We start from the raw sequence: 23,395 nt of genomic DNA, 5'->3' as shown, positions 1-23,395 counted from the left end.
ACACTAGGTAGCTCTTTTTCTGCCTGCGTTGTATGGGTAAGATATGAGCAAGCAGTAGTTCTTCCACCCCAAGGAAGGTGATATGGAATTGTGTCCTTGATAAATTTATTGCTCTTATTAACAGAATAACAGAGTTGGAAGGGACCTTGGAGATCTTCTAGTCCAGACATGTCAAATACAAGGCCCGAGGGCCGGATGCGGCCCAAGAAGTGGTTTCGTGTGGCCCCCAAAGCCATCCTGGAAACAGTGAGAGAACGGCCCCCACTGCCTTGGCCCTGGCCCAGGCTGGCCAGGAGTCAATGTACAATTTTGTGGTGGCCATCTTGGCACTTGCCCCAATGGACCATACCTTGGCACTTGCCCCGGTCCCACCCCCTTCTGCCAGAGACCCTCAGATCTGTCCCACTCCTGCCCAGGCCCCCCATAGGCACCCTTGACGTGAATGATGTAGAACTGGCCATGCCCACCCAGTAGGCCACACCTACTCCATCCACGCCCACCCAGTAGGCTGCACCCACTCTGGCCACACCCACCTGCCTCCCCAGGGGAACCACAGTGCTGATGCGGCCCTCAATGAAATTGAGTTTGACACCCCTGTTCTAGTCTAATCCCCTGCTCAGGCAGGAAACCCTATATCATTTCAGACAAACGTTTGTCCAATCTTTTCTTAAAATCCTCCAGTGTTGGAGCACCCACAACCTCTGGAGACAAGTCATTCCACTGATTTAATTGTTCTGTCAGGAAATTTCTCCTTAGTTCTGGGTTGGTTTGCTCCTTGGTTTCCATCCTTTGCTTCTTGTTCTGCCTTCAGGTGTTTTGGAGAATAGGTTAACCACCGTCTTCTTTGTGGCAGATATTAGAACACTGCTATCATGTCATCCCAGTCCTTTTCATTAAACTACCATAGACATACCCAATTGCTGCAACTATTCTTCCTACCACATTTCCCCCAAAATAAGACCCACCCAGAAAATAAGCCCTAGTATGATTTTTAGCGTGGGTCTAATATAAGCCCTACCCCAAAAGTAAGCCCTAGTTAAGAGTCCCACTGCCAGCTCTGGTACAACTCTCCCATGGCATTTTGGTTGCTTTTCTTTGCACTATTTCTAGAGTCTCGCCATCTTTTTTAATCATGATGATCAAACTGGATGCAATATTCCAATTGTGGTTTTACCAAGGCATTTTAAAATGGTAATAACACTTCACATGAACTTGATTTTATCCCTCTGTTAATGCAGCCTAGGAATGCATTGGCTTTTTTGGCAGCTGCAGCAATACTGCTGGCTCATATTTAAGGGATTGTCCACTAGGACTCCAAGATCCTTTTCCCAGTTACTGCTATTGAGCCAGGCACTCTCTATTTGGCTTTTCTTGCCTAAATGTAGAACCTTCTTCACCACTGAATTTCATTTTGTTAGATAGGGCTCAGTGTTCAAGTCTGTCCAGATCCTTCTGTATCTTAAGCCTGTCTTCTGAAGTGTTGGCTATTCCTGCCAGCTTGGTGTCGTCTGTGGATTTGATGAATTCCCATTCTATCCCCTTATCTAAATCATTGATGAAGATATTGAAGAGTACTGGTCCTAAGACAGAGCCTTGGGGTGCCCCACCACATTAGATACAGTTCCATTAAGGACTACACGTTGAGTGCAGTTGGTCAGCCAGTTACGAATCCATCTGGTGGTGATGCTGTCTAGCCTACATTTTTCTATCTTATCAAGTAGTAGGTTGTGGTCTACTTTATCAAATGCCTTACTGAAGTCCAAATAAATAATATCCACAGCATTCCTTTGGTCCACTAATTTTGTCACTTTGTCAAAGAATGCAATAAGATTTGTCTGGCATGTTCTGTTTTCGACAAATCTATGTTGGCTTCTTATTATGACTTTATTTGCCTCTAGGTGTTCGCAGATTCATTTCTTGATTATCTTTTCCAGAATCTTCCCAGTTATTGGTGTCAGACTAATAGGTCTGTAGTTTCCTAGATCCATTTTTTTTTTTTCTGGAAGATGGGAACTACATCAGCCCTTTTCTAGTTCTTTTATTATTCTGTGTTAGTCTTATAATAGTTGGTCATGAGAGTTGGTTCTTTTTCCTTTTGCAGTAATATATATATAGGTGTATGTATATGTTAAATTTATACGCCATCCATTTCCCTGACAAAGTGATTTTTGTCATAATACCCTATGCTTCCTATTATGGCCCTCTTCCATATCTTTCTGTAGCACAGACCATGTTTTCCTAGAAAGTGGTTACACCCACATCTGATTTTGTTAGTTTTATGGTGATAATATGAAGTTTGATTTTGTTCAGATTCCCCATGAGTTTGTATCCGAGGTTTTTTTGGGGGAGATGGGGAAAAGGGAGGAGCTAGTAATTCTTACACTAAAGCAAAGTTTCTAATAACCAGTTTGTCAAATACTGCGCTATCAACCCCAAAACAAAATACCAGAATAAGCAAGTTGTTGGTACCGCTCATAAGTGCTATGTTCTAGACATATATGGAGAATGCATTTGTTTCCTTTGAATTTTTATGAGTTTCTAGGTCTAAATCATATAGTCTGTGGATATCTCCTGTAATTAAAATCTGAAAAAGGGGAAAAGCACCTGTTGCAAGATCAAAGGAGGGAACAGTTCCTAAATGTACCAAGACAATATATTTGATGTCCAATTTATATTTGCACAACAGTTTTGCAGCTGTATTTTTTCCTCGGGTGCAGTTTGATTTCAGCATCAAAAGATAAGTTCTTAAACACTTTTCTGTTTAATCTTTCAAAATGACCTCTTAGTTTTAGTACTTCCAGTTAGAAGTACAATTTTGTAAAAGTTTCTCCATTTTTGTACCAGTCACTGACAAATTATATTACTGGATTCCTGACTTGGCTCAATTTTCTTCCTGTTCCTGAGGAAAGAAAAAATAGCTTTTTAAAACCTTCATTAATTTCTTATCTTTATTCCAGGATGAATATGCTTTATAGCAGTGGTTCTCAACCTGTGGGTCGGGACCCCATTTGGGGTCGAACGACCATTTCACGGGGGTCACCAAACAACGCAGTCCGCCATTTTTCCCCCTTTTCCTTAACTGTGCTACTCCCTTTTATTCTATTGGCTTTTGAAAGCCAACAGAATAGATTCTCTTGAATAGAGTCTAATTCTATTGGCTTTCAAAAGCCAATAGGAATTGTCCAGGCTGTCTCTGCCCTTCTGAGCCTGCCAAAAGTCCCATTCTGCAAACGGTGCTGCACCAGTTGAGTAGTCCTCGACTTACGACCAGTTGAGTAGTCCTCGACTTACAACCGGTTGGGGGGTCGCGGCATTAAAAAGGTTGAGAATCACTGCTTTATAGAATATAAATCTTACAACCTAGGAGTAGACAGAAGTTATATTTAGATTTGCTATTTGTTCTTTGGATGATACTTATGTTTATGTTCTGAAATAGCTTTTTCTCAGTTGATGTGGAAATGAATGATTTAACTTGAATATCTGAATAAGATTGATTTTCTGAATAAGATCAATTTTCCAAATTGAAAAGATTATTTGAATCAGATTTTGCTTGATTTACAGAAGTCTAATGATTCATTCATAATTAACTTTAATTTTTTTCTCTTACCCGAATGTCATTTCCAGTATTTTCAAATATTCTCTGCATTTTTTACAAATACGTAATTGTAATGTTTATTTGGTCAATGATCAGCCAAAATACAATTATGTTTTACAAAGTTTCTCCAAGGTAACTAAAAACCTTTCCTCTTAAATGACATGTCACTGTCTAAGCTCTGGGTATTTTATCAAGTTTTGACACTGGGTGCTAAGCATTCCTTGTACTGTATATACAAGTTTAGAGTTTAGAAAGGAAATTGTATTTGTTTTTGGTGATTTGGAAAAAGCTTAGTCTTCTGAGTCCTAATATTCCATAGATTTTTTCTCCAGTGTTGCATGTAAGAGTCCTTAATAGATTGATACCTCACCTAACTCATTTTTAAGCGTTTAGGTATATTTGCTCTTGGAAGTGGGGTGATCTAGAATTGCTGTATAGGTAAATAGAAGTATGTACATATGCCTCCATACATATGTGATGCAATGTTTTATAAAAATGCTTTAAAAAGTAGTCTGTCCAAATGTCCTTATATTATCTCACATTGATTACTTGCCCAACCTAGTGATTCTACTTTTAGAAATAGCTATATCAATCTTAGCTTGAATCAAGTCTAATAAATAATAGTAATAAATAATATAATCAAAGCTGCTCCTTTTTCAAAACTGCAGTATTAACTGAGATGTATGAAGAATTGCATTTTAGGAGCAAGCAATCGCTTCATAATCACTTGAAAACTTTCTATGTCTGCTTTAGTTCCTAGATGACTGGAATTATCACTCTTAAACTGTGACACGTTCTGCTTCTTTAAGGTCTATTGGTTCTAATTGTAATTTATTTCTCAATTCAAGGGACAAGGGTAACATGTGATGAATCACAATTTCAATGTCACAATGGCCGCTGCATAACTCTGGTGTGGCGATGTGACGGGGATGAAGACTGCTCTGATGGCAGTGATGAACTAGCATGCGGTAAGGTTTAACACGGCCACTGACCCAGTCTCTTAGTAGTAGGGTTTGGTTTTTTTATATGTCTTTGAGTTATCTTGAGTTGGGTGACTTCCTGGACAAGTCCCTGCAGTTTTCTTGGCAAGGTTTTTCAGAAGTGGTTTGCCATTTCCTCCTTCCTAGGGCTGAGAGAGAGAGACTGACCCAAGGTCACTCAGCTGACTTTGTGCCTGAGGTGGGACTATGTCTACCAGTCTACCAGTTTCTAGCCTGATGCCTTAATCACTATACTAAACTGGCTCAATCCTACTAGTAGGATATTCTTATAAATAAGTCAGCATGGCTCCAACAGCCAGCCAGAAAGAACAACAATTACAATAGTAGTTCAAGCTTTAAGAAGAGTTATCAAAGCATCTAACCATGTAAAGCAACTATGGGAATAGTAGCCATAATCTGATTATTTTAGGATAGGACTGCTAGTTATATCGAGTTTCATATTGACCTTGGTATTGAAGCCCATACTCAGAACTGGGCTTCTTGCAATGCCATTTCTTTGACCTGAGTTAGACAGAAAGAGCAGACATCTTTAGAAACCTATTCACAGTTGCTACAAAAACCTCAGTCTTTGCTTCTCAGATCTCAGGCGCAACAAAAAACAATTTGCTTCTGCCCTTTCCATTCCCCAGGATGTGTCTGGAAATCCAGGATATTGAAAGTGTATGATTTCCTTTTCATTGTACATGGAGATAGAAGAATTGAACAAGCATCTCCTTTAAACTAAAAAGCTCATAGATGTTCCTATTCCGCACATTTGCTTTCCCATGATGCTGTTAAAGTCATAATATCCTGACTTTCTTGTTATAACCTGATAACTAGCATACATAACTGTACTTGTGTTATCTAAGTATTGTAGGAAGATAATTACGTTAGTCTATAGGAGCCAAAAACTACAGTCTGATAATGCCTTTTCCAACTAACAAATCATATTTAAAGGTGTAACTTTTAATAAGCTGTTTTGTGTGATTAAAAAGAATTTAACAGCAATATTGAGTGAGAATTTGCTGTACTCATAGGCATCAAACTGTCTCAAGCTATTACTAAAGGTCTCAACAAACACAATGGGTTTTGATTACAATTGTTAACCGAATAGGCACTTGCAATCTTGCATTTATTTATTTTTACCCTCCCTTTATTATTTTTTACAAATAACTTAAGGCAATGAAACTATCCAACACACCTTCCTATTTTTCCCACCACAACAACCCTGTGAGGTAAGTTGGGCTGAGACAGAGTGGCAGGCCTAAAGTCACCCAGCTGGTTTTTATGCTAAGGCAGGACTAAAACTCACAATCTCCCAATGTCTAACTTGGTGGACCACTAGACCAGAGATAGGCAACCTTGGTTCTTTTATGACTCGTGGACTTCAACTCCCAGAATTCCTGAGCCAGCCATGCTGGCTCAGGAATTCTGGGAGTTGAAGTCCACAAGTCATAAAAGAGCCAAGGTTGCCTACCCCTGCACTAGACCAAACTGGCTCTCATATGTAATTTGTGCTCCTTATCTCACCTCAATTTAAGCCCTACATCAGTTTAGCCATTCTGTAAATCTGATGATATAAGTTTTAGCTCATGAAAGCTTATGCCTTTTAATAATAGCAAAAAAAAAAAAAAAAAAAAATTCTACCAGACTCCTATGGAGTAACTAGGATAAAATTGGCTATGTGACTTTCTGAGAAATGAAGCTGTCCCAGCAATTAATACCAAAATAAAATTAAAATAAATAAAATTCCAAGTCTTGCTTGTTTTCAGACTCCTGGTCTGCTATGCTATCAAACAGGTGTGAGGCTTGAATAGTTCTGGAAGAAAAAATATCAAATCACTTTTAGGCAGAACACTTGAAATTGTGTAGCAGTTCTACACAGGCAAATTTAACAACATGTTACTCTTATACAGTGAAGAAGACATGTTCTGCCACGGATTTTGTTTGCCAGAATGGGCAGTGTATACCAAACAGATGGCAATGCGATGGAGATCCCGACTGTGAAGACGGCTCCGATGAAGGTTCTGAGATTTGCTGTAAGTAGGCTGACATCTATGCAGCAGGTCGACTGCACCATTTTCCCCTTTTAAAGACAGAACTAAACTGCCTATGCCTCAGTACATGATTCATCTGTATAAAGTAAACCGTCAGTAAAGATCTATTGTCGTCAGATTTATGTCCCTCCTTTCCTTCAGAAATTCAAACACTCCCTCCTTTAAAATTTTCCAACCCTATAATATTCTTCAGATTGGGCTGGTCCACAGACAAAAGATAGGTAGGGCAGACATAATTTCAGTTTCAAACTGCTGTGGCATTATTCAATCAAAATATCTTCTTTCGACTGATAGTACAGCTTTAACACTCTAATGTTCTTCAGATTACTTGGTTATGTAAATTTTGTTTATCTATCAAACTTAGAGATTGCTCATTTCATTCACAGAATTGGAAGGGACCAAGCTGAAAATAGTATTTGAGAACTTTGGACTTAATGGGAGAGACCATAGTATTATGATAATTTGTTTTATGATAGAGAGAAAAAACAACTGCTAAATATGATTATATATAAGTCTTAATAACCTAACAGAAACAACTGACAGATCCCGAAGAGAACCACTACTTGGTATAATTAGTTCTCATAGCTTATTATTTTAAATGTCTATAGAGCATCACACATTTCAAATAGATCTATAGAATACTGTAGTAAATGAGGATACAATGTTCTCACCATAGAAATTATACCAGAGTATCCTGAAATAGTATAATGCCACGTGGCTTATTTGCCTCTGGATGAGCAATTCCTACAATTCTGTAGCAGATAATAAGTACAGTATTGTATAGCTTTGCTTTCATGTTTAAAACTGTAAATCCTCTAAGTGAAGGAATGGAAATCTTTTGGTGATTGAAGGCAACATTTAATACTTTGAAGATAGAATAATAGGACAAAATGTGTGGGGCTGGAATATACAGAGTTTGGGGTAAGCTTGGGAAATTCTCCTAAATATTTTAGGTATATTTTAGGCGTATGTTTGGCCCCAGTATTGTGAGATGCTGCTGCAACTTTCAAACAGTTGTGGCAGATGGGTCTCCAGGAAATTTGAGAAAAGGGCTGGTAGCTCTGCATATAGGTCACCCTTGATTTGAACAAGTGCCCTGAGTCCTAAGACTTAATTTGTCTTCAAAAAGCACCTAAGCAAACTCTTAATCACTTTTCAATAGATAGAAGAAAATGTACGATAGGTGAAGTCAGCTGTGGTCCTCTATCAACTCAGTGCATCCCTGTATCCTGGAAATGTGATGGAGAAACTGACTGTGGTGATGGTACAGATGAAGAAGGCTGTGGTAAGTCATAGTTACTGGGGATGAGGGGGCTGGCTTAGCTAGCTAGGCTGTGCCATAATTTCCCCGTGAAAATTAGAAAGTATTTAGTTATACTACTAGATCCTGAACAGAGATATTATTCCCTTTTCTTTAGTTCCTGTAACTCTGAAAAGTAAATGTTGCTTTTGTTCCCTTGAGTCACTGCTAATTCTTGCAGTAGTCTCTGCAGTTTACTTGGCAAGATTTCAGAAGTGGTTTGTCATTGCCTCCTTCCTAGAGCTGAAAGAGAGTGACTGGCTCAAAGTGAGCCAGCTGGTTCTGTGCTTAAGGCAGTGGGACTAGAACTCAGTCTTTCAGTTTTTAGCCTCATGCCTTAACCACTACACTAAACTAGCTAAGAATGTAACTAGGGCGTGCCAAATTCCCATTGTTTCGAGGAACTGTGACATCTTTAGGCAATATGACATTAATGTTAAACATCAGCGCCTAATATAGTAAGGGTGTTAGCTTAAATATTACTTTAAAAAAATGGGCCTTCAATATGAGGCCTAAACCGCTTGAAAGAAAAGTAAAATACAATGCTATATCCATTAGAAATAGTTCTTCTTTCAAAATGCTAATTTATAGTAGGTAAGCTCTCCTAAAAATAGACATTTTCACTGTATAGGACAGATGGAACATAAATTAAGCAGTTTCATCAGTCATGCAGTTTCTGTCTTATGCACAGTTCTTCCAGTAACTTTTAGCTTGAACTTTGCTAGGCCCCACTTGCTGAAATGTCAGAATGCTAGATTAAATAGCAGTTTGGGCACAGATCTAGAAATTAATCTCACCAGAATAACAATATTCTCTTTACATTTCTTACTGGCTTTCCAAAAAGCAGCACTGTTTGGTAAATCAAATTATTTCAACTGTTCCTTAGCCAACATAACATGCAACCCCGAAGAATTCACATGCGCTAATGGGCAGTGCATCTCAAAAGACTTTGCCTGCAACGGGCAGGAGGACTGCAGTGATGGAAGTGATGAGGAAGGCTGCGCCACTCCTACCTGTGGAGCAGGGGACTTCCAGTGCACCAGCGAAAGCGAAATCTGCATCCCAATTAACTGGGTGTGCGATGGGGAAGCCGACTGCACCGACAGATCAGACGAATCTCCGGAACAGTGTGGCCATCAGCCTGTCCAAACTGCAAAGTGTGGGGAGAGCGAAATGCTTTGTGATTCGGGAGATGAATGTTTTCACAAGAAATGGCGCTGCGATGGCGATACGGACTGTAAAGATGGAAGCGATGAAGTCAACTGCCGTAAGTAAAAAGCTGTCACTTGGCAGCGTAGGTTTTATTGGAAATGAGTGGGGTTTTTTTTTATTAGACTTCTATCCCACTTTTCCTTCAGAAGCTTACATAGCCTTTTACCCCACAACAATGTTATGAGATCGGTTGGGCTAGACAGTAATTTGTCTAAAGGTTCCTTACAATTTTTTATGGAGGCAAAGCTATAACTAAGGACTTCCCAGCCAGATCCACACCTTAGACAATACTCACTATTTTCACCCTAAAACAGAATTTGAACAAAAAAAGTAAATAGTGACAGAATCATAAGGCCCTGAAGAAAAATGTTATTGTTTTAATACATTGATCTTGAGAAGTACAAACATTTAAAACATTTCTCTTCATTGTTTTGGTACAGAATGGATGACTACAGAAAACCTAAATAGCCTATTGGGGAAAAACATTTCAATGGATCTACAAATTGTTATGCTTTGGATGAATTTATTAATTGTAGTTTTCAGAAGTCTTTGTAAATATCACTGACTGTATTTTAATTTTCCAGAATTTTGTGATAATAAACCTAGTAGCTAATACCAGGAATTGAGTAAGTTTATATGTAAAATCAATTTATATCATTAAGGAAGTACAGTTTATAAGCAGCATGAATCATTATTGGTGGTTGGTTTTCCCAATTAAAAAAATAAAAAGACTTGGCTAATTTGGCATTATGATTAAAGATAACAAAGTATGATAGTTTTCTTGTCATTAGTTAATACTATCTGGAATAATACAATTTATGTTGTGTAATTATAGGAGTGGTGTTACCAATCAAAAAAAAACTCCATAATTAGTTCTGATTATCATAAGACATTTAAAATGAATTGTGCCATAGAATTCGAATGAGATTCATCACATTCAAATCCAAATCATCTTCCAAGAATGTTTTAACTTTCAAGTACTGTATAAAAGTGTTCTATCATGGTGAAAAGATTCCTTTGTTTAATGTATATGTATATTTTAATTTATATAAGTATATTTAAAGATGTTTTATAAGGTTGAATTATATAGCAAAGTTTCAGAATTTCACTGTTTATCAGTTAAACAATTATGGTTATATCTCTGTGTGTGAGGATAACTAAAAGAATGTATTTTTTAATATTTTGCACTTCTCTAAGAAAAAAAGATTAGTTTTAAGAAAGGTTCCTTAGTAAATGAAGTAGAGGTACACTATTCAAATTTTCTTAATAATTTGAATTGATGAGACATAGATATTTTATAGCAGAGACATCACCCTGCCAACAAAAGTGTGTATAGTCCAGGCCATGGTTTTTCCAGTTGCAATGTATGGCTGTGAAAGTTGGACCATAAGAAAGGCTGAGCGCCAAAGAATTGAGGCCTTTGAACTATGGTGCTGGAGAAGACTCCTGCGAGTCCCTTGGACTGCAAGGCGTTCAAACCGGTCAGTCCTAGAAGAGATCAACCCCGACTGCTCTTTAGAAGGCCAGATCCTGAAGTTGAAACTCAAATACTTTGGCCACCTAATGAGAAGGAAGGACTCACTGGAGAAGGGCCTAATGCTGGGAAAGATTGAGGGCAATAGAAGAAGGGGACGACAGAGAATGAGATGGCTGGATGGAGTCACTGAAGCAGTAGGTGTGAACTTAAATGGACTCCAGAAGATGGTAGAGGACAGGAAGACCTGGAGGAACGTTGTCCATGGGGTCGCGATGGGTCGGACACGACTTCGCAACAACAACTGCAAAGATATTTTATGAAGGAATGACTGAACCTGGCTTATTTGGAATTCAGTTGGTATTGATAATCATTATTTTTGCAAAATATATTTAGTAGGTTTTCATTTATTGTCCAATCTCTAATTCCACAAAATTAATTCTGTTCTCTTAGTGAATATCCTTGTACTCAATATTCCAATCCTGGGAAAAGAAGATAAAAAGCGAGGAATTGGTGTTGACACCATTTCCAAGGTTCTGTAGAATGATGGAACACTTTTAAATGTGTACTTGAAATAACAGATATTAATTTTTAACTGTCAGATATAAATGCCATTCTAATCCTAAGGAATTCCATATTAGCACATAGAAGGCATTTAATTTTCTAATGAATAAATTGTTTCAGTTAAAACTATTGGCACGAATAGCTGATCATTAATACTTGTTTAATAGAAGTGTGGTCCTTAAACGGTATCTCCTCTATTCAGCTTCTCGGACCTGCAGACCTGACCAATTCAGATGTGAGGATGGCAACTGTATTCATGGAACCAGACAGTGTAATGGTGTAAGAGACTGCATAGATGGGACTGATGAAGTAAACTGTCATGTTGGTAAGTAACAAGAATTTTAAGAATTTGCAGGTGTCAGCATGTGACCTGAATATGTAGGAGCCATATTCCTTATGCTGTGTCCTAGAGAATCTCATGGGAATTTCCATTAGAGATTTCTTCAGTTGATAATATTTACTCTGTGGATCATGCCCTTTCAGACTTTTACATTACTGCTGTTCAGTGTTACAACTTTCCTGATTTATCGTAAATTAGTGTTAATTCCTTGAAACTAATAAGTAATTGAGTTATGCCCCAAGGAGACACTAAGTTGGGCATAAAGCTATTTATTTAATTGTGGCTTTTCTTTCCATCCTCCAGTTAATCAGTGCAGTGGACCTGGAAAATTCTTGTGCGGTAGTGGTGAGTGCATAGATTTCAACAAAGTGTGCAACCAGAAACAGGACTGCCGGGACTGGAGTGATGAGCCTCTCAACGAATGCAGTAAGTTGTAGTTAAGAAAGCCAACTAAGTAAAAATGTTTTCATCTGATTCTAATGAAATTTCTCATCTCAAGGAATAATGCAGCACCTATTGTAATAGGCCACATTCTAATCCAGAAACTCTATAGTTGCAAACAGTTGTACACAGTGCTTTTTTTCTAAAAAAAAAAAAAAAGGTGCCGGAACTCACACACATCACACAACCCGCCTTGCCTACCCTACAAGGTTCCATCCAAAAAAGGTGCCGGAACTCCATTCTGGGTGTTCTATGAGAAAAAAAGCCCTGGTTGTACAGTTTTCCCTCTTTGAAAAAATTTGTATCACTGATGCTTCCAAATCAATAACGACTTGAATGGCATTACTAGTTCTTTTCCTTTTCAGATGTAAATGAATGTTTGGTGAACAATGGAGGCTGCTCTCATATCTGCAGAGATCTGGTTTTAAGTTATGAATGTGATTGTCCAGCAGGCTTTGAGCTGATAGATAGAAAAACTTGTGGAGGTAAAGATCCTGAAAAAGAAAAAAAATTCTGAAGTTACCCTTTGTTCATATTATGTTGCAGCTGTGAGTATCTGTTTCCCCCCTAGACATTGATGAATGCCAGAATCCAGGTATCTGCAGTCAGATTTGTGTCAATACCAAACTGGGCTATAAGTGTGAATGTAGCCGGGGCTACCGAATGGATCCACAAACAGGAGTTTGCAAAGCAATTGGTAAGTAGCTTGAAACAAATACCCAACTCAAATTCTGTCATAGGGTCTTAGAAAGGCATAACGGTCTTAGACCGATAACTGTTGATCTGTTGATCAAATAGATCTGTTTGCCCAGTCCAGATCTATTGAAATTACATCTCCAGAATTGCCAGCTAGCATGGTCAGATGTGAGAATCCAGGCTAACATGTTAATTTTGCATTCCTGACTGTCTCTGGAGCGTGATCAGCAGGCATTTGGACTCTTGAATATGCAGTTCCAGTTAAGCTGCCTGACTACATGGATGGTTAAGCCAACCCCTGCATAAGGCTTGCAACTTTCTTTCAAGAGCTTATGGGAAGAGCTCTTTCTTCAGCAACTGGCTGTAGATTTTTATGCCTAGCTTTACACAAATTTACTCTTGCAGGAGGGGAACCAAGTCTGCTTTTTACAAATCGTTGGAACATCAGGCAGTTTGCTCTTGAAAGGCAGGACTACACCCAGCTCATAGGAGACCTAAGAAATGTGGTCGCTCTGGATGCTGACATGGCTGAGCATAGAATCTTTTGGGCTGACGTTGGACCAAATGCAATCCTCAGGTAAACCGACTTGTGTAAGCTGTTTCTCTGTGAGGGTAAAAGCTTAACGTATCTGCCATATCTTAAAAACCAATCTTTGGGTGTCAGTTCTTTATGATAACAGCGCTTCTAATTCATGGTTAACATACAACCTTCTTGCTTCCCTTGTAACCCTTGGACTTTCCCAAGATCATGCCACTGAAATTTAATAGCATGTTTTCAATCTTTGTAGCACAGTTGTTCTTTTTAAAAGGGAATAATGTACATAAAAGTAAACTTATTAAACTTCCGCTTAAAGCACCTATTTTGAGTAGAGGGAGGAAGTCAAAGCTCCCCTGCCAATTTAAAAAAAGACTAAAGAAATTGACCCTTCCACCCTCACTGCTTTGCCTTGGAATACCTTTCTTAATTCGGTCTCCAAATGAAAAGGACTTCCTGCCACTCTGAAAAGTTTATGGCTTTGCTTAAAGACACTGCACAACATCTGATCTGCACCTAGGTCAGTGATCTGAAGTGGGCTATGTAGCTCATTTATAGCTCTAGTTTTTATAGTTCCAAGCAGAGAGAGTAACATTTTGGTTTCTTCTTGGCATTAGAGTGAAGGCAGCTGCTACTGGAGGGACAGGATCTAAATAGCTCTGTGGAAAATGACATGCTTGGCTCTTAGCTGCTAGCAGTCTGGGTTGATCTAAATTAGGCATCTCCAGCCTTTCGGCTTGCCTGGACTGCATTGAGTGAATAGGAATGTTTTGGGCCGCATATAACATATGTAATATAATTAATGGATATAAATGCACAAAATAATGTTTAAAGTTATTGCGGGGCCATATTACTAGCTGTCTGGGGCCACATGCAGCCCATGGTCTGGAGCAGTGTTTGTCAACCTTGACAATTTTAAGGCATATGGATTTCAATTCCCAGAATTCCACAGCCAGCAATGCTGGCTGTGGAATTCTGGGAGTTGAAGTCCACATGCCTTAAAATTGTCAAGGTTGACAAACACTGGTCTGGAGGTTGGACACGCCTGATCTAAATATAAATAGAAGCACCTGCGATGTTCTCCTTGCTTTCTCCTAAAATCTTGCTTTGTACCCAGCTTCTAAATGGCTGTTACATTAATCAGCCATCACTAAAATAAAAATTAACAAGAGCATAATATGCCTTGTTTCAACTGCTGTTATGTTTGATGAGCTCTTTACATGATCTAGGAGAACTCTAGCTCTAATAATTATCTAGGTAAACTTCGAAAGCACCATAGAAGCTCTGGGCCAACTATATTCCTGACAGATTTTATTCTAAAAAGCCTTGTTGAACACAACTATCTGAATTTTGTAGGAAGCAATTTTGGTGGCAAAAAATAAAAAAGGTAGGAAAAAATTGAACAGTGGCTGAAGCTAAACTTCCAGGCAAATCAGATCTAGGATTAACTTAGAACCAGACATGACCTGTTCTTTGTACCTTTGCCATATGCTTAAATATAGGACGTTGTATTTCCTGGTGACTGCATTTAATGAAATGTTTCTCCCTAGTGCCTCAATTACTTCTAGTAACAAACCAGTGCGACATCGCCGGATTGTAGACAATGTACCAAGTCCTGGAGGAATCGCTGTTGATTGGATTTACAAGAACATCTATTGGTCTGATTCCTCCATGAAGTCCATTTCAGTGGCTGACCTTGATGGTATTAAAAGGAAAATCTTATTTAACACTAACTTAAGGGAGCCAGCATGTGTGGCTGTGGATCCGCTTTCTGGGTAAGTCCATATTTACATACTTGATATGGAAATATCTGAGCATTAATTCTGAGAAACTTTAAGCCTCTCTAGTAGGATTGTCCTGCATCCTCCTGAAATTAAGTCAGTCCTGGATTCCTGTGAGCCTTAAATCACATAATTTGAGGAGTGATACTAGGAGGGTCTTCTGGGGAAGGACCCATGCAGCTCAGAAGAAATCCTAAAGTGATTGTAATTTCACTTCGGAATCTCTTTCACAGCTATGCTAACACCAGCAGCAATGTTGACAAAGAAATAGCAGGAGATGGCATAGCAAGAATTGCTAGTTTGTAATATTAGATACTTGCCAGTGATGTTTTCACATCTTACTTTAGTATCTCTATTAATAGCTGCTGAGAAAGCAGAGTGTTTCCTCAGAACATAGAACAATGCAGTAACAAGATAGAAAACCCTAAGAGAAGTGAACTTTGTCATTCAGATTCTATACGTGATATATGAGCCGTAAGGATAAATAATATATTGGAGGGGGAGGTCCAATATTCTGATAAGGCAGCCCAAATTTACGGTTCAATTGAAGAAGAAACATATTTGAAAGGAGACGGTAGAAATAAAATAACTCTCTCACAAGAGTAGACTTATGACGGCTCTTACCTGGTTTCTCTTACAGCTTCATGTATTGGTCTGATTGGGGTGAACCAGCCAAAATTGAGAAAGCAGGGATGAATGGACTTGACAGGCAGCAACTTGTGACAACAGATATTGAAAGGCCCAATGGGATTGCACTAGGTATATTAATGTTATTCATACCACATTGGAATCCCTTTCTTAAGGAATTCTTGGAGTTACTGATTAAATTAGACTAGTATATTAAGGGTTGAAGGCAAGTGACCTTCTGTAATGAAATAACCACGTTAAAATGTTCTCTTTCTTTAATACCCAAAATATCACTTATACCTAGCTTGGTGATATTGACCTACCTGTATCTTGGCTTCTGAATGGCCACGGCCATCAGCTTCTAGTTGTGATAAGAATTCTTTCAATCACTGTTTGCCATTGCTTTTATTTACCCATTGTGTAGTCAAGGATACTACTTCATAGCTTCCCTAGATATCTAGGTTTAAAGAGAGTTCAAGTAAGTAAGGAAGTTCTTGTTAAATCATGGTTCTTCTGGCCTAAGTACTGAAGTTTGTTTTTGTTTAGATCGTGTAAAAAATCGTATTTACTGGGTTGACTCCAAATTGCATAAGCTTTCCAGTGTGGATATGAATGGGCAAGATCGCAGGATTATATTTACATCCCATGAATTTCTTGCTCATCCTCTTAGTTTGACAATATTTGAGGTAAGAATCAAAGTTTGCAGATGTATGTTGAGAGATTGCAGGATCATATGGCAGGGGTGACTTACCAGTTAGCTGCCTCTAGTTCTTTTAAGGGATGGGGAGATTGCATTGCTAAAATTTAATAGACACATGCAAAATCCTGGCATCATAATCTTACTTTTTTTCACAAAATTTCAAGGAAAAGAAGTTGGAGAAGCTAGAATTAGTATAGCTGTTTTTCATTTAAAAAAACATGCATCCCCCAAAATAGCCTTCTGTCCTGTCTCCTTTTATGATATTACTGCTGTTTTTCCTGCAACTCTTAGGGGCAGGAAACAAAGTATGGGAGACAAAGTATGTACCTGGTCACAAAAAGGTAGCAAATGTATAAGCAGGTAGAGGAAGAAAGATGAGTTCATCTGGAAGAGGTTTCTTTTTTTAACCTATAAGTTGTAGTGATGAAATGCATACTCTTTAGTGTACATTCCACTACTCAAATATGAGGAAGTTAAGAAATAATCCTTCAGTTTGACATAATCACTCTTTTCTTCCTAGGACACTGTTTACTGGACAGACTGGGAAAACGAAGCTGTGTACAGTGCCAACAAATTTACAGGATCTGAACTGCAAACAGTAGTAAACAATCTTTATGATGCTCGAGACATCATTGTGTATCATGAACTTGTTCAGCAGTCAGGTAATATAGCAGGGGCACAGGAGTTAAGATTCCAAGCAAAAACTCTTTTGAGTTCTCAAGTACAGGTGGGAGGAAAACACAGTACAGATAGTCCTCCACTTACAACCATAACTGACCCTGGAATTACAGTTGTAAATCATGTCTGTTAAGTGGGTCACCATGTGAGTGCTCCTGATTTTACGATGTTTTAATGGTGGTCATAAAGCAAATGCCACAGTTATTAAGCAAATCCATTATACTCAGTAGGTGTTTTTTCCTAGAAACCAGACGTAAACACTGGTTTCCAACAAAAAAATAAATAAATCAAGGTCATATGACTACAGGATGCTGCAAACAGCCATAAATGTGATCACATGACTGAGGGTGGCCATTAGAAGTTCAAATCCAGATCATAAGTAGTCCTGGGAGATCCGTTGTAACTTTGGTTGCTAAGCAACCAGTTATAACTCAAGGAGCTTTTATTGTTCAAGCCTCCCTGAGGAGCTATGTTCAGATGATTTCAATGTCAATTCTTTTTGACTTGGTGTCATCATTTCAAAGTGCCTTGCAAATGCCATCTAGTACTGAAAAGAGAAATAGTGCCTTTAAGTGGGCAACTATGGCAACATAAAGTCCATAGTTCATAAATTTGCCATAATTGCTCACTCCTGCTTTACAACATAAAGATGGGGTAACTCTTCTTGAGCTCTGGGGGTACGGCATTCTTGTAATGCCTTCATAATCTGATCTGAAGTGGAAAGCCAAGTAAGACATCGTAATTGTTTCAAATAGCAAGTAGGCCGCAGCCTTTACTGCTTTATTAGAAATTGTAGTCTTCAATCCTAGGTGACCTATTTTTGAAAACTCTTCCACCCACAGGAAAAAACTGGTGCGAAGACGAGAACATGACAAATGGAGGCTGTGAATACCTTTGCTTACCTGCACCCCAGATAAACAGTCGTTCCTCAAAGTATACTTGCACATGTCCCGATGGAGATGCCCTGCAAGACAATGGCTTGAAATGCAAAGGTACAGCCTGTGACTCTTTGTCGTTGTGCTGGAAGCACTTGCGTCCTTCCATCTCATGCATACAGCTCTTACTAATGTATTAAGTTTGGCCATTAAACAGCATCCCGACTGCCTGGCTTCTTCGTTTTCATGGATACTGCATGCTGTATAGAACATTAAATCTGAACATCAACCTGATTTAATTATCAGCCATGGTGTGCCTGGATACAAGCCATAAAAAGCTTCTTCTCTGCCAGGGGCTCACAAACTCCTTGCCTCAAACTCCGATTGGCAATCATATAATTCTAATCTATAAAGAGGCAAGATGCTTTGAATAATCACATTCTATGTAAATACTAATCCAGGATCTTGGATTGCATAATTGCAGATGGCATTTTGATTTGAATACAAAAGCACGATAATATGTGAGTCAGCTATGGCACACTAAAGGATACTGTGTTTTGTGTGCTGGTGGTGATAGATTTGCTGTTTTGTTCAAACAAATCTCTGGTAATCCTTGATTGAGTCAAACTTTCCATTCTGTTGAATTCAAACTGCAATCCTTGTTTTTCATGATGATTCTGCTTACCGAGCTGGCTATGAAGTGATTCCTAACATTATGATACCTAATATAATATCCTAGCCAGTTGACTCCATCTTCATAGCACAATAAATCTAACACCTTCCAGGGCCAGATAAACTAAGCCTGCATGACCATACTCATCTGCTGTGGGTATTCTACTTCCACCCCAAAAATTGGAAAAAAAAAAAAAAAGAAAGAAAGAGCCAATGCAGAGCTTCAAAGTTACTGATCTGTAATTTCAGGTACAGGAACTGCTGTGGCTTTCACTGAGACAAAAGAGAGCAGCAGAACAGACAAACCACCTGGACCACTTTCTGGAGGTATTGGTCCTGATCCAAGGCAGCTCAAAAACGTTGGTGGTGAAGCAGGATAAATTAAGCCAAAACTTTGACCTCGGAAGCAGGAATGAGCAGCTGTTGGTCTTGCTGGGATTATTTCAAGGAATGTGGAGCTAGACTGACTTGGCTTGATTTGGCAAACCTTTTAAGTGCTTAAAGAATGCCTAGCCAACTTTTGGTAAAGTTGTACCTTATGTCTTGTTTGCAGCATTCTTCACATTCAAAGCAGCTAGTTAAATGAAACCATTTTAGAAATCCAAAAGGAACAAAAATCAGGGAAAAAAATTAAGTTCTAGACTCCTGCAGAAAAAGGTCCCGAGTTAGAATCAACAGTCTTTTAACTAAAGCAGACCAACTTAAGTAGGAAGTTCAAATAGCTTGGAAGCAACGTCACATCTAGTTAGACTTTCTGCAGCCATGTGATGTGGAGCACTGTTTGGCTAGATCTTTGTAGGATGTTGCATAGCTTTGTGGTTCTAAGTATTCGATCCTTCAGATTTAAAAGCAAAACCCAACTTAAACTCTGAAACAAATGAGTAGTGAAGCTGATGAATTACCTGTATTCAGTTCAGGTAGAGCTGCTAGAATTTTGCAAGTCATCTAATAGCTATGTGGGCACTCCAGATTCTGATAATCCAAAAACGAGGCAGGATCCAAAAATAATTCCAGGATGCAAACGTAAATGATCCTTCAGCCATGTCAGAGGCTCATTACTTACTGCTGAGACTAGAATCTCTGATCATCTGGGCTGGGTTTTCAGTTCTTTTAACAATATTTGTGGATGCTCTTTGGGTGGATCTCAGCTGTCCTGCAATGTCCGTTCATCTCTGTTGGTCTGTTGTCCAATCTGTTCTTGTTATAGCAAGAAGGTGGTCATTTCAGAAGAGTGATAAAATATTTTGGAACAGATAATGGAGTGATTGTGAACTGAGCAGAATCTGTTGATATACAGCTAGTATAAATCAAGGCCATTTCCTGAATTATGTAGTTTTTTTTACTGGGCAATGCTGTGTTCTAGATAGCAAACTTGATCAGACGATCCATAAAGATAAATATATTGTAAATTGTACATTGTAAACATATTGTAATTGTTTTCTTTCCTTAGGTCAAAATCAGAGCAGTCCAGTATCAGAAGAGCTGGCCTCCTCCAGAAGTACGTCAGCAGCATGGGCTATTCTTCCTATCTGTAAGTATGAGGTAGTACCCCGAAATCAGGAGAAGACAACATTTTCAGCATGGTTTATTTTATACCTCCACTATGTTTTCCTTTGGGATATAAAATTATTTTGGAAAAAAGCCATATCTAGAGGTAGCAGGAAGGGCATAGCAGTCAGAGAGCCTGAACAGCATTGGAAGAAAGCACATCTAGATCCTGACTTGGTAGTAGTGCCCAATGGATAGTCTCCCCCTCATCTGTCTTTCTCAGCCTAATTTGCTTCACATGGTTATTGTGAAGAAACAAAGTGGAAGGAGAAGCCAACATGAGATTCTTGAGGAAAAGGCATAATACAAGTAATGAAGTCTTAGTCTTTAAGTCTTACTTAAACAGAACAGGCATTCCAGCTGAATTTTAAAAATCTCACAATTTCTCATAGTACTATTAGTCACAGCCGCGGCAGGAGGCTACTTCATGTGGCGCAACTGGCAACAGAAGAACATGAAAAGCATGAACTTTGACAACCCAGTGTACCTGAAAACGACAGAGGAAGATCTCTCTATAGATATTGGAAGACACAGCAGCACAGTTGGGCACACATATCCAGCAGTAAGTGAATTCCTACTTCTCTCCAAAAGTCACTGATAGAATTAACACAGGTGATTCTACTTGGTACCCAAAATATAAAGAATGTTTTTTGGAAAATCATGAAAAGCTTTTCATAGTCCCTATGGCATCTGATTGGGATTCCAACAACTGTTGTAGTCTGTCTTTATTCCAGGATATGGATCTTTAAAGGTTAATCCACCTGGTTAAATCGCAAATAAGTCCTGAAGCTTGGGATAGATTGTCATGGAGAAGATCTATCTATATGCTCACTAAGAGTCAACTCTGACTTGATGGCCTATAATCAGTCAATAAGTTTCAAAATCCCAACCAGTTTCTGCAAACAATTACTTTTCAATTAAAGACTTTAGGGCATCTAATCAACATGTTTCATGTACATATCTGAAGCTTAACCATGGCAACTTGATGTAAAACTATCAGATTCCAGCTTCAATAGCTATTTCCTCAGCTCCACTCCTTGGTTAAAAGGATATGTGGGGTGTGTCAGTGAGGACTGATGGCATAGACAAGCTTGTGTTCATATAGTTTGCTAGGGTGGGGTGGGGTGGGGTAGAGGAGAGATTGCTGGTGGCATGGGCCACATGTCACATTTGGAAGAAAGTGAGCAGAATGCTGTTCTGAATAGGGAATGTTTTTTTTTCTGTGAATATGTTGCAGCAGTGGATGGTATGTTCAATTAAGCTACAATTGCATTTAGAGTACAGTTTCTAAGTGCTTTTGCCTTCAAATGAAGAGATGGTACATTACTGTATAATGTGTACTGTGTAATGTAATGGAAAGCTTAGAGGTTTCAGGTTACCCTCACCAACAGCCAATTCCTAAAGTTAGACTGTACCTGTCTGAAATACAGGTGCATTAATATAACATTTTTTTCCTCCACAGATATCAGTTGTAAGCACAGAGGATGATTTATCATGAATCTAGTCTACACTTGCATTCTACACTTTTGCATGATAGCCAGATAGTGGCTGAAGAGATCCTTGATGAACGAAGGCACAGGTGGAACAAGTTCACAAAAAACACTTTCATACAAAGTTTTAAAGATCTGTGTTCACTATCAACTTTTGATGGTTCTTACTTACCTGTAACCCTTGAATAAACTAAGTATTCCCACCACTGGCTATGTATAAAGCACTTTTCAAGAAGCCATATTATAGTAAGTGCTTCAGAAGTACTATCTGTAAATAATTGTACAGGCCCAATTGTAAATCATCCGGGGAGGGGATAGCTTATTAAGCACTTTGGAATAACATTTCAATGTAAATTATTGTATAACTTTTTTGAATGTTTGGAAAATGGCAATAGGAGAAAACGGGTTACTCAAGATTAATTGCCAAAAATTTGTAAACTAACTTTTGTATGAATTGTGAATTTGTCCTCCCTGAACCACCTACAGGGGTGTGCAGAGGACAACTGCTCTGTATCAGAAATCACTGTAAATTTCAACACGAAATGAAAGAGGCAAAACTCTGTACATGACTTGACTCATTCTTCTTAAGATTACTTGGTAACCTGGATGGAACTTCAGTTGAGCTGACCTAAGCAACAAAGCAGAATTAAATTCCATTCCCATGGAGGGATCAGATATGGTACTTAAAAGTAGTAGATATATCTAAATTGTCACATAAATGGCCTCCATATCACTAATCCAGTGTATCAGTCACCAAACCTTATTTATACTGAGGTACCTTGTGTGGTGGTCCTCAGCTGCTTTGAAACTCATCCAATTTGTGCATTTTGACCCAAACATTTTGTCCTGATACTCATCATTTGATCGGTGCTCAACGCACAAGCTAGAGTGTCAGATGCCTTGTGATTCGCTACATTATTCCTTATGGGAAAAAATTGATACTCTTTCCCTCAGTACTCATTGCGCCTCCTGGAACCAATTAACAAGGTACCATGGTAAGGAGAAAAGACACCTGAAATCTTAACTTTAATAATCTCACAGCGATCAAGATGCACATAAGGAACTGCCTACTGTTCCCTTTGACTTCAAATATCAAGATGTTCTGCTATTTGGAGGGCGCAGAGACTTTTAGTGTATGTGTTATCTGCCTGCTAAACTTTTTGACAGGTCAACACAAAAATTCACTTATAGGATTGTGTCTTGTGAAAAACCATAGCAGGAAATGTACAATGTTTCCAGAAGGCAGGCAAACAAACAAATAAACAAACTGAACATTGAGTGCTGCTTGAGCTCAGTTAATGTTTTTGCACAAAGTTATAAAGAGCATAACTGAGCAAACAGCTCCTGTAATAAAGAACTGCAGTATAAACATGTTTTATCTTGCTTGGAACAGGTGAAAAGATAAGGTACTTGATAGTAAAAAAGAGGTAGAAATCTCTTTATTTTCCCCGGGGTTGTGTAAATTTTTTCTAGCCAAATTAATATGGGGTTAATCCTAGGGCATTGTACATGCATATAAGCAGATGCTTATATAAATTGGTTTAAGTATGGGGAGAGAAAAGGCGTCGTCAAATGCTCAAAGCTATAATTTTCTCAAACTCGATACTTTCTAGATTTTCAGCCATTCTGACTAACAGTCCCTTAGCACTGTTGTTACCTAGTTGGGTAATGAAATGTCTGCAAGAAAACAACCAGGCTCAGAGAGCACTAAGGTTCCCAACAATCCCATGCTGACCACTGTTGGAAACTGTATCTGATGGACATCAGAATGGGGGACTCGCTCAATGGGTGCTGCAGAAGGATGTTTGCCAGAAGACCCATCTAAGTGGC

The 23,395-nt window shown here is 38.7% G+C and overlaps 1 protein-coding gene across 3 annotated transcripts in view; it reads left to right on the top strand.

Annotated features, from left to right (window-relative positions):
• The window catches only part of VLDLR (very low density lipoprotein receptor), a 28,531-nt gene extending 6,402 nt beyond the window's left edge, over positions 1-22,129 (top strand). Inside the window, exons 2-19 of one of the 3 annotated variants that reach the window (XM_039364447.1) lie at positions 4,444-4,563; positions 6,492-6,614; positions 7,795-7,917; positions 8,819-9,199; positions 11,385-11,507; positions 11,826-11,948; positions 12,329-12,448; positions 12,535-12,660; positions 13,065-13,236; positions 14,745-14,969; positions 15,616-15,734; positions 16,149-16,288; positions 16,823-16,964; positions 17,823-17,972; positions 18,777-18,854; positions 19,978-20,058; positions 20,468-20,637; positions 21,538-22,129. In XM_039364447.1, coding sequence (XP_039220381.1) covers positions 4,444-4,563; positions 6,492-6,614; positions 7,795-7,917; positions 8,819-9,199; positions 11,385-11,507; positions 11,826-11,948; positions 12,329-12,448; positions 12,535-12,660; positions 13,065-13,236; positions 14,745-14,969; positions 15,616-15,734; positions 16,149-16,288; positions 16,823-16,964; positions 17,823-17,972; positions 18,777-18,854; positions 19,978-20,058; positions 20,468-20,637; positions 21,538-21,573 — 2,552 coding nt within the window. In that variant the 3' untranslated portion in view covers positions 21,574-22,129. The remainder of the gene's footprint in view (positions 1-4,443; positions 4,564-6,491; positions 6,615-7,794; positions 7,918-8,818; positions 9,200-11,384; positions 11,508-11,825; positions 11,949-12,328; positions 12,449-12,534; positions 12,661-13,064; positions 13,237-14,744; positions 14,970-15,615; positions 15,735-16,148; positions 16,289-16,822; positions 16,965-17,822; positions 17,973-18,776; positions 18,855-19,977; positions 20,059-20,467; positions 20,638-21,537) is intronic. The other 2 variants (XM_039364449.1, XM_039364448.1) reach the window with 2 other exon arrangements.
• The last annotated feature ends 1,266 nt before the right edge of the window (positions 22,130-23,395 follow it).

Source organism: Crotalus tigris, unplaced genomic scaffold (assembly GCF_016545835.1).
Source record: "Crotalus tigris isolate CLP2741 ecotype Arizona unplaced genomic scaffold, ASM1654583v1 scf7180000019762.1414395, whole genome shotgun sequence".
In the NCBI taxonomy this organism is placed as follows: domain Eukaryota; kingdom Metazoa; phylum Chordata; class Lepidosauria; order Squamata; family Viperidae; genus Crotalus; species Crotalus tigris.
The sequence above is the reverse complement of the archived record's forward strand: the minus strand, read 5'-3'. Positions and strand labels throughout refer to the sequence as shown.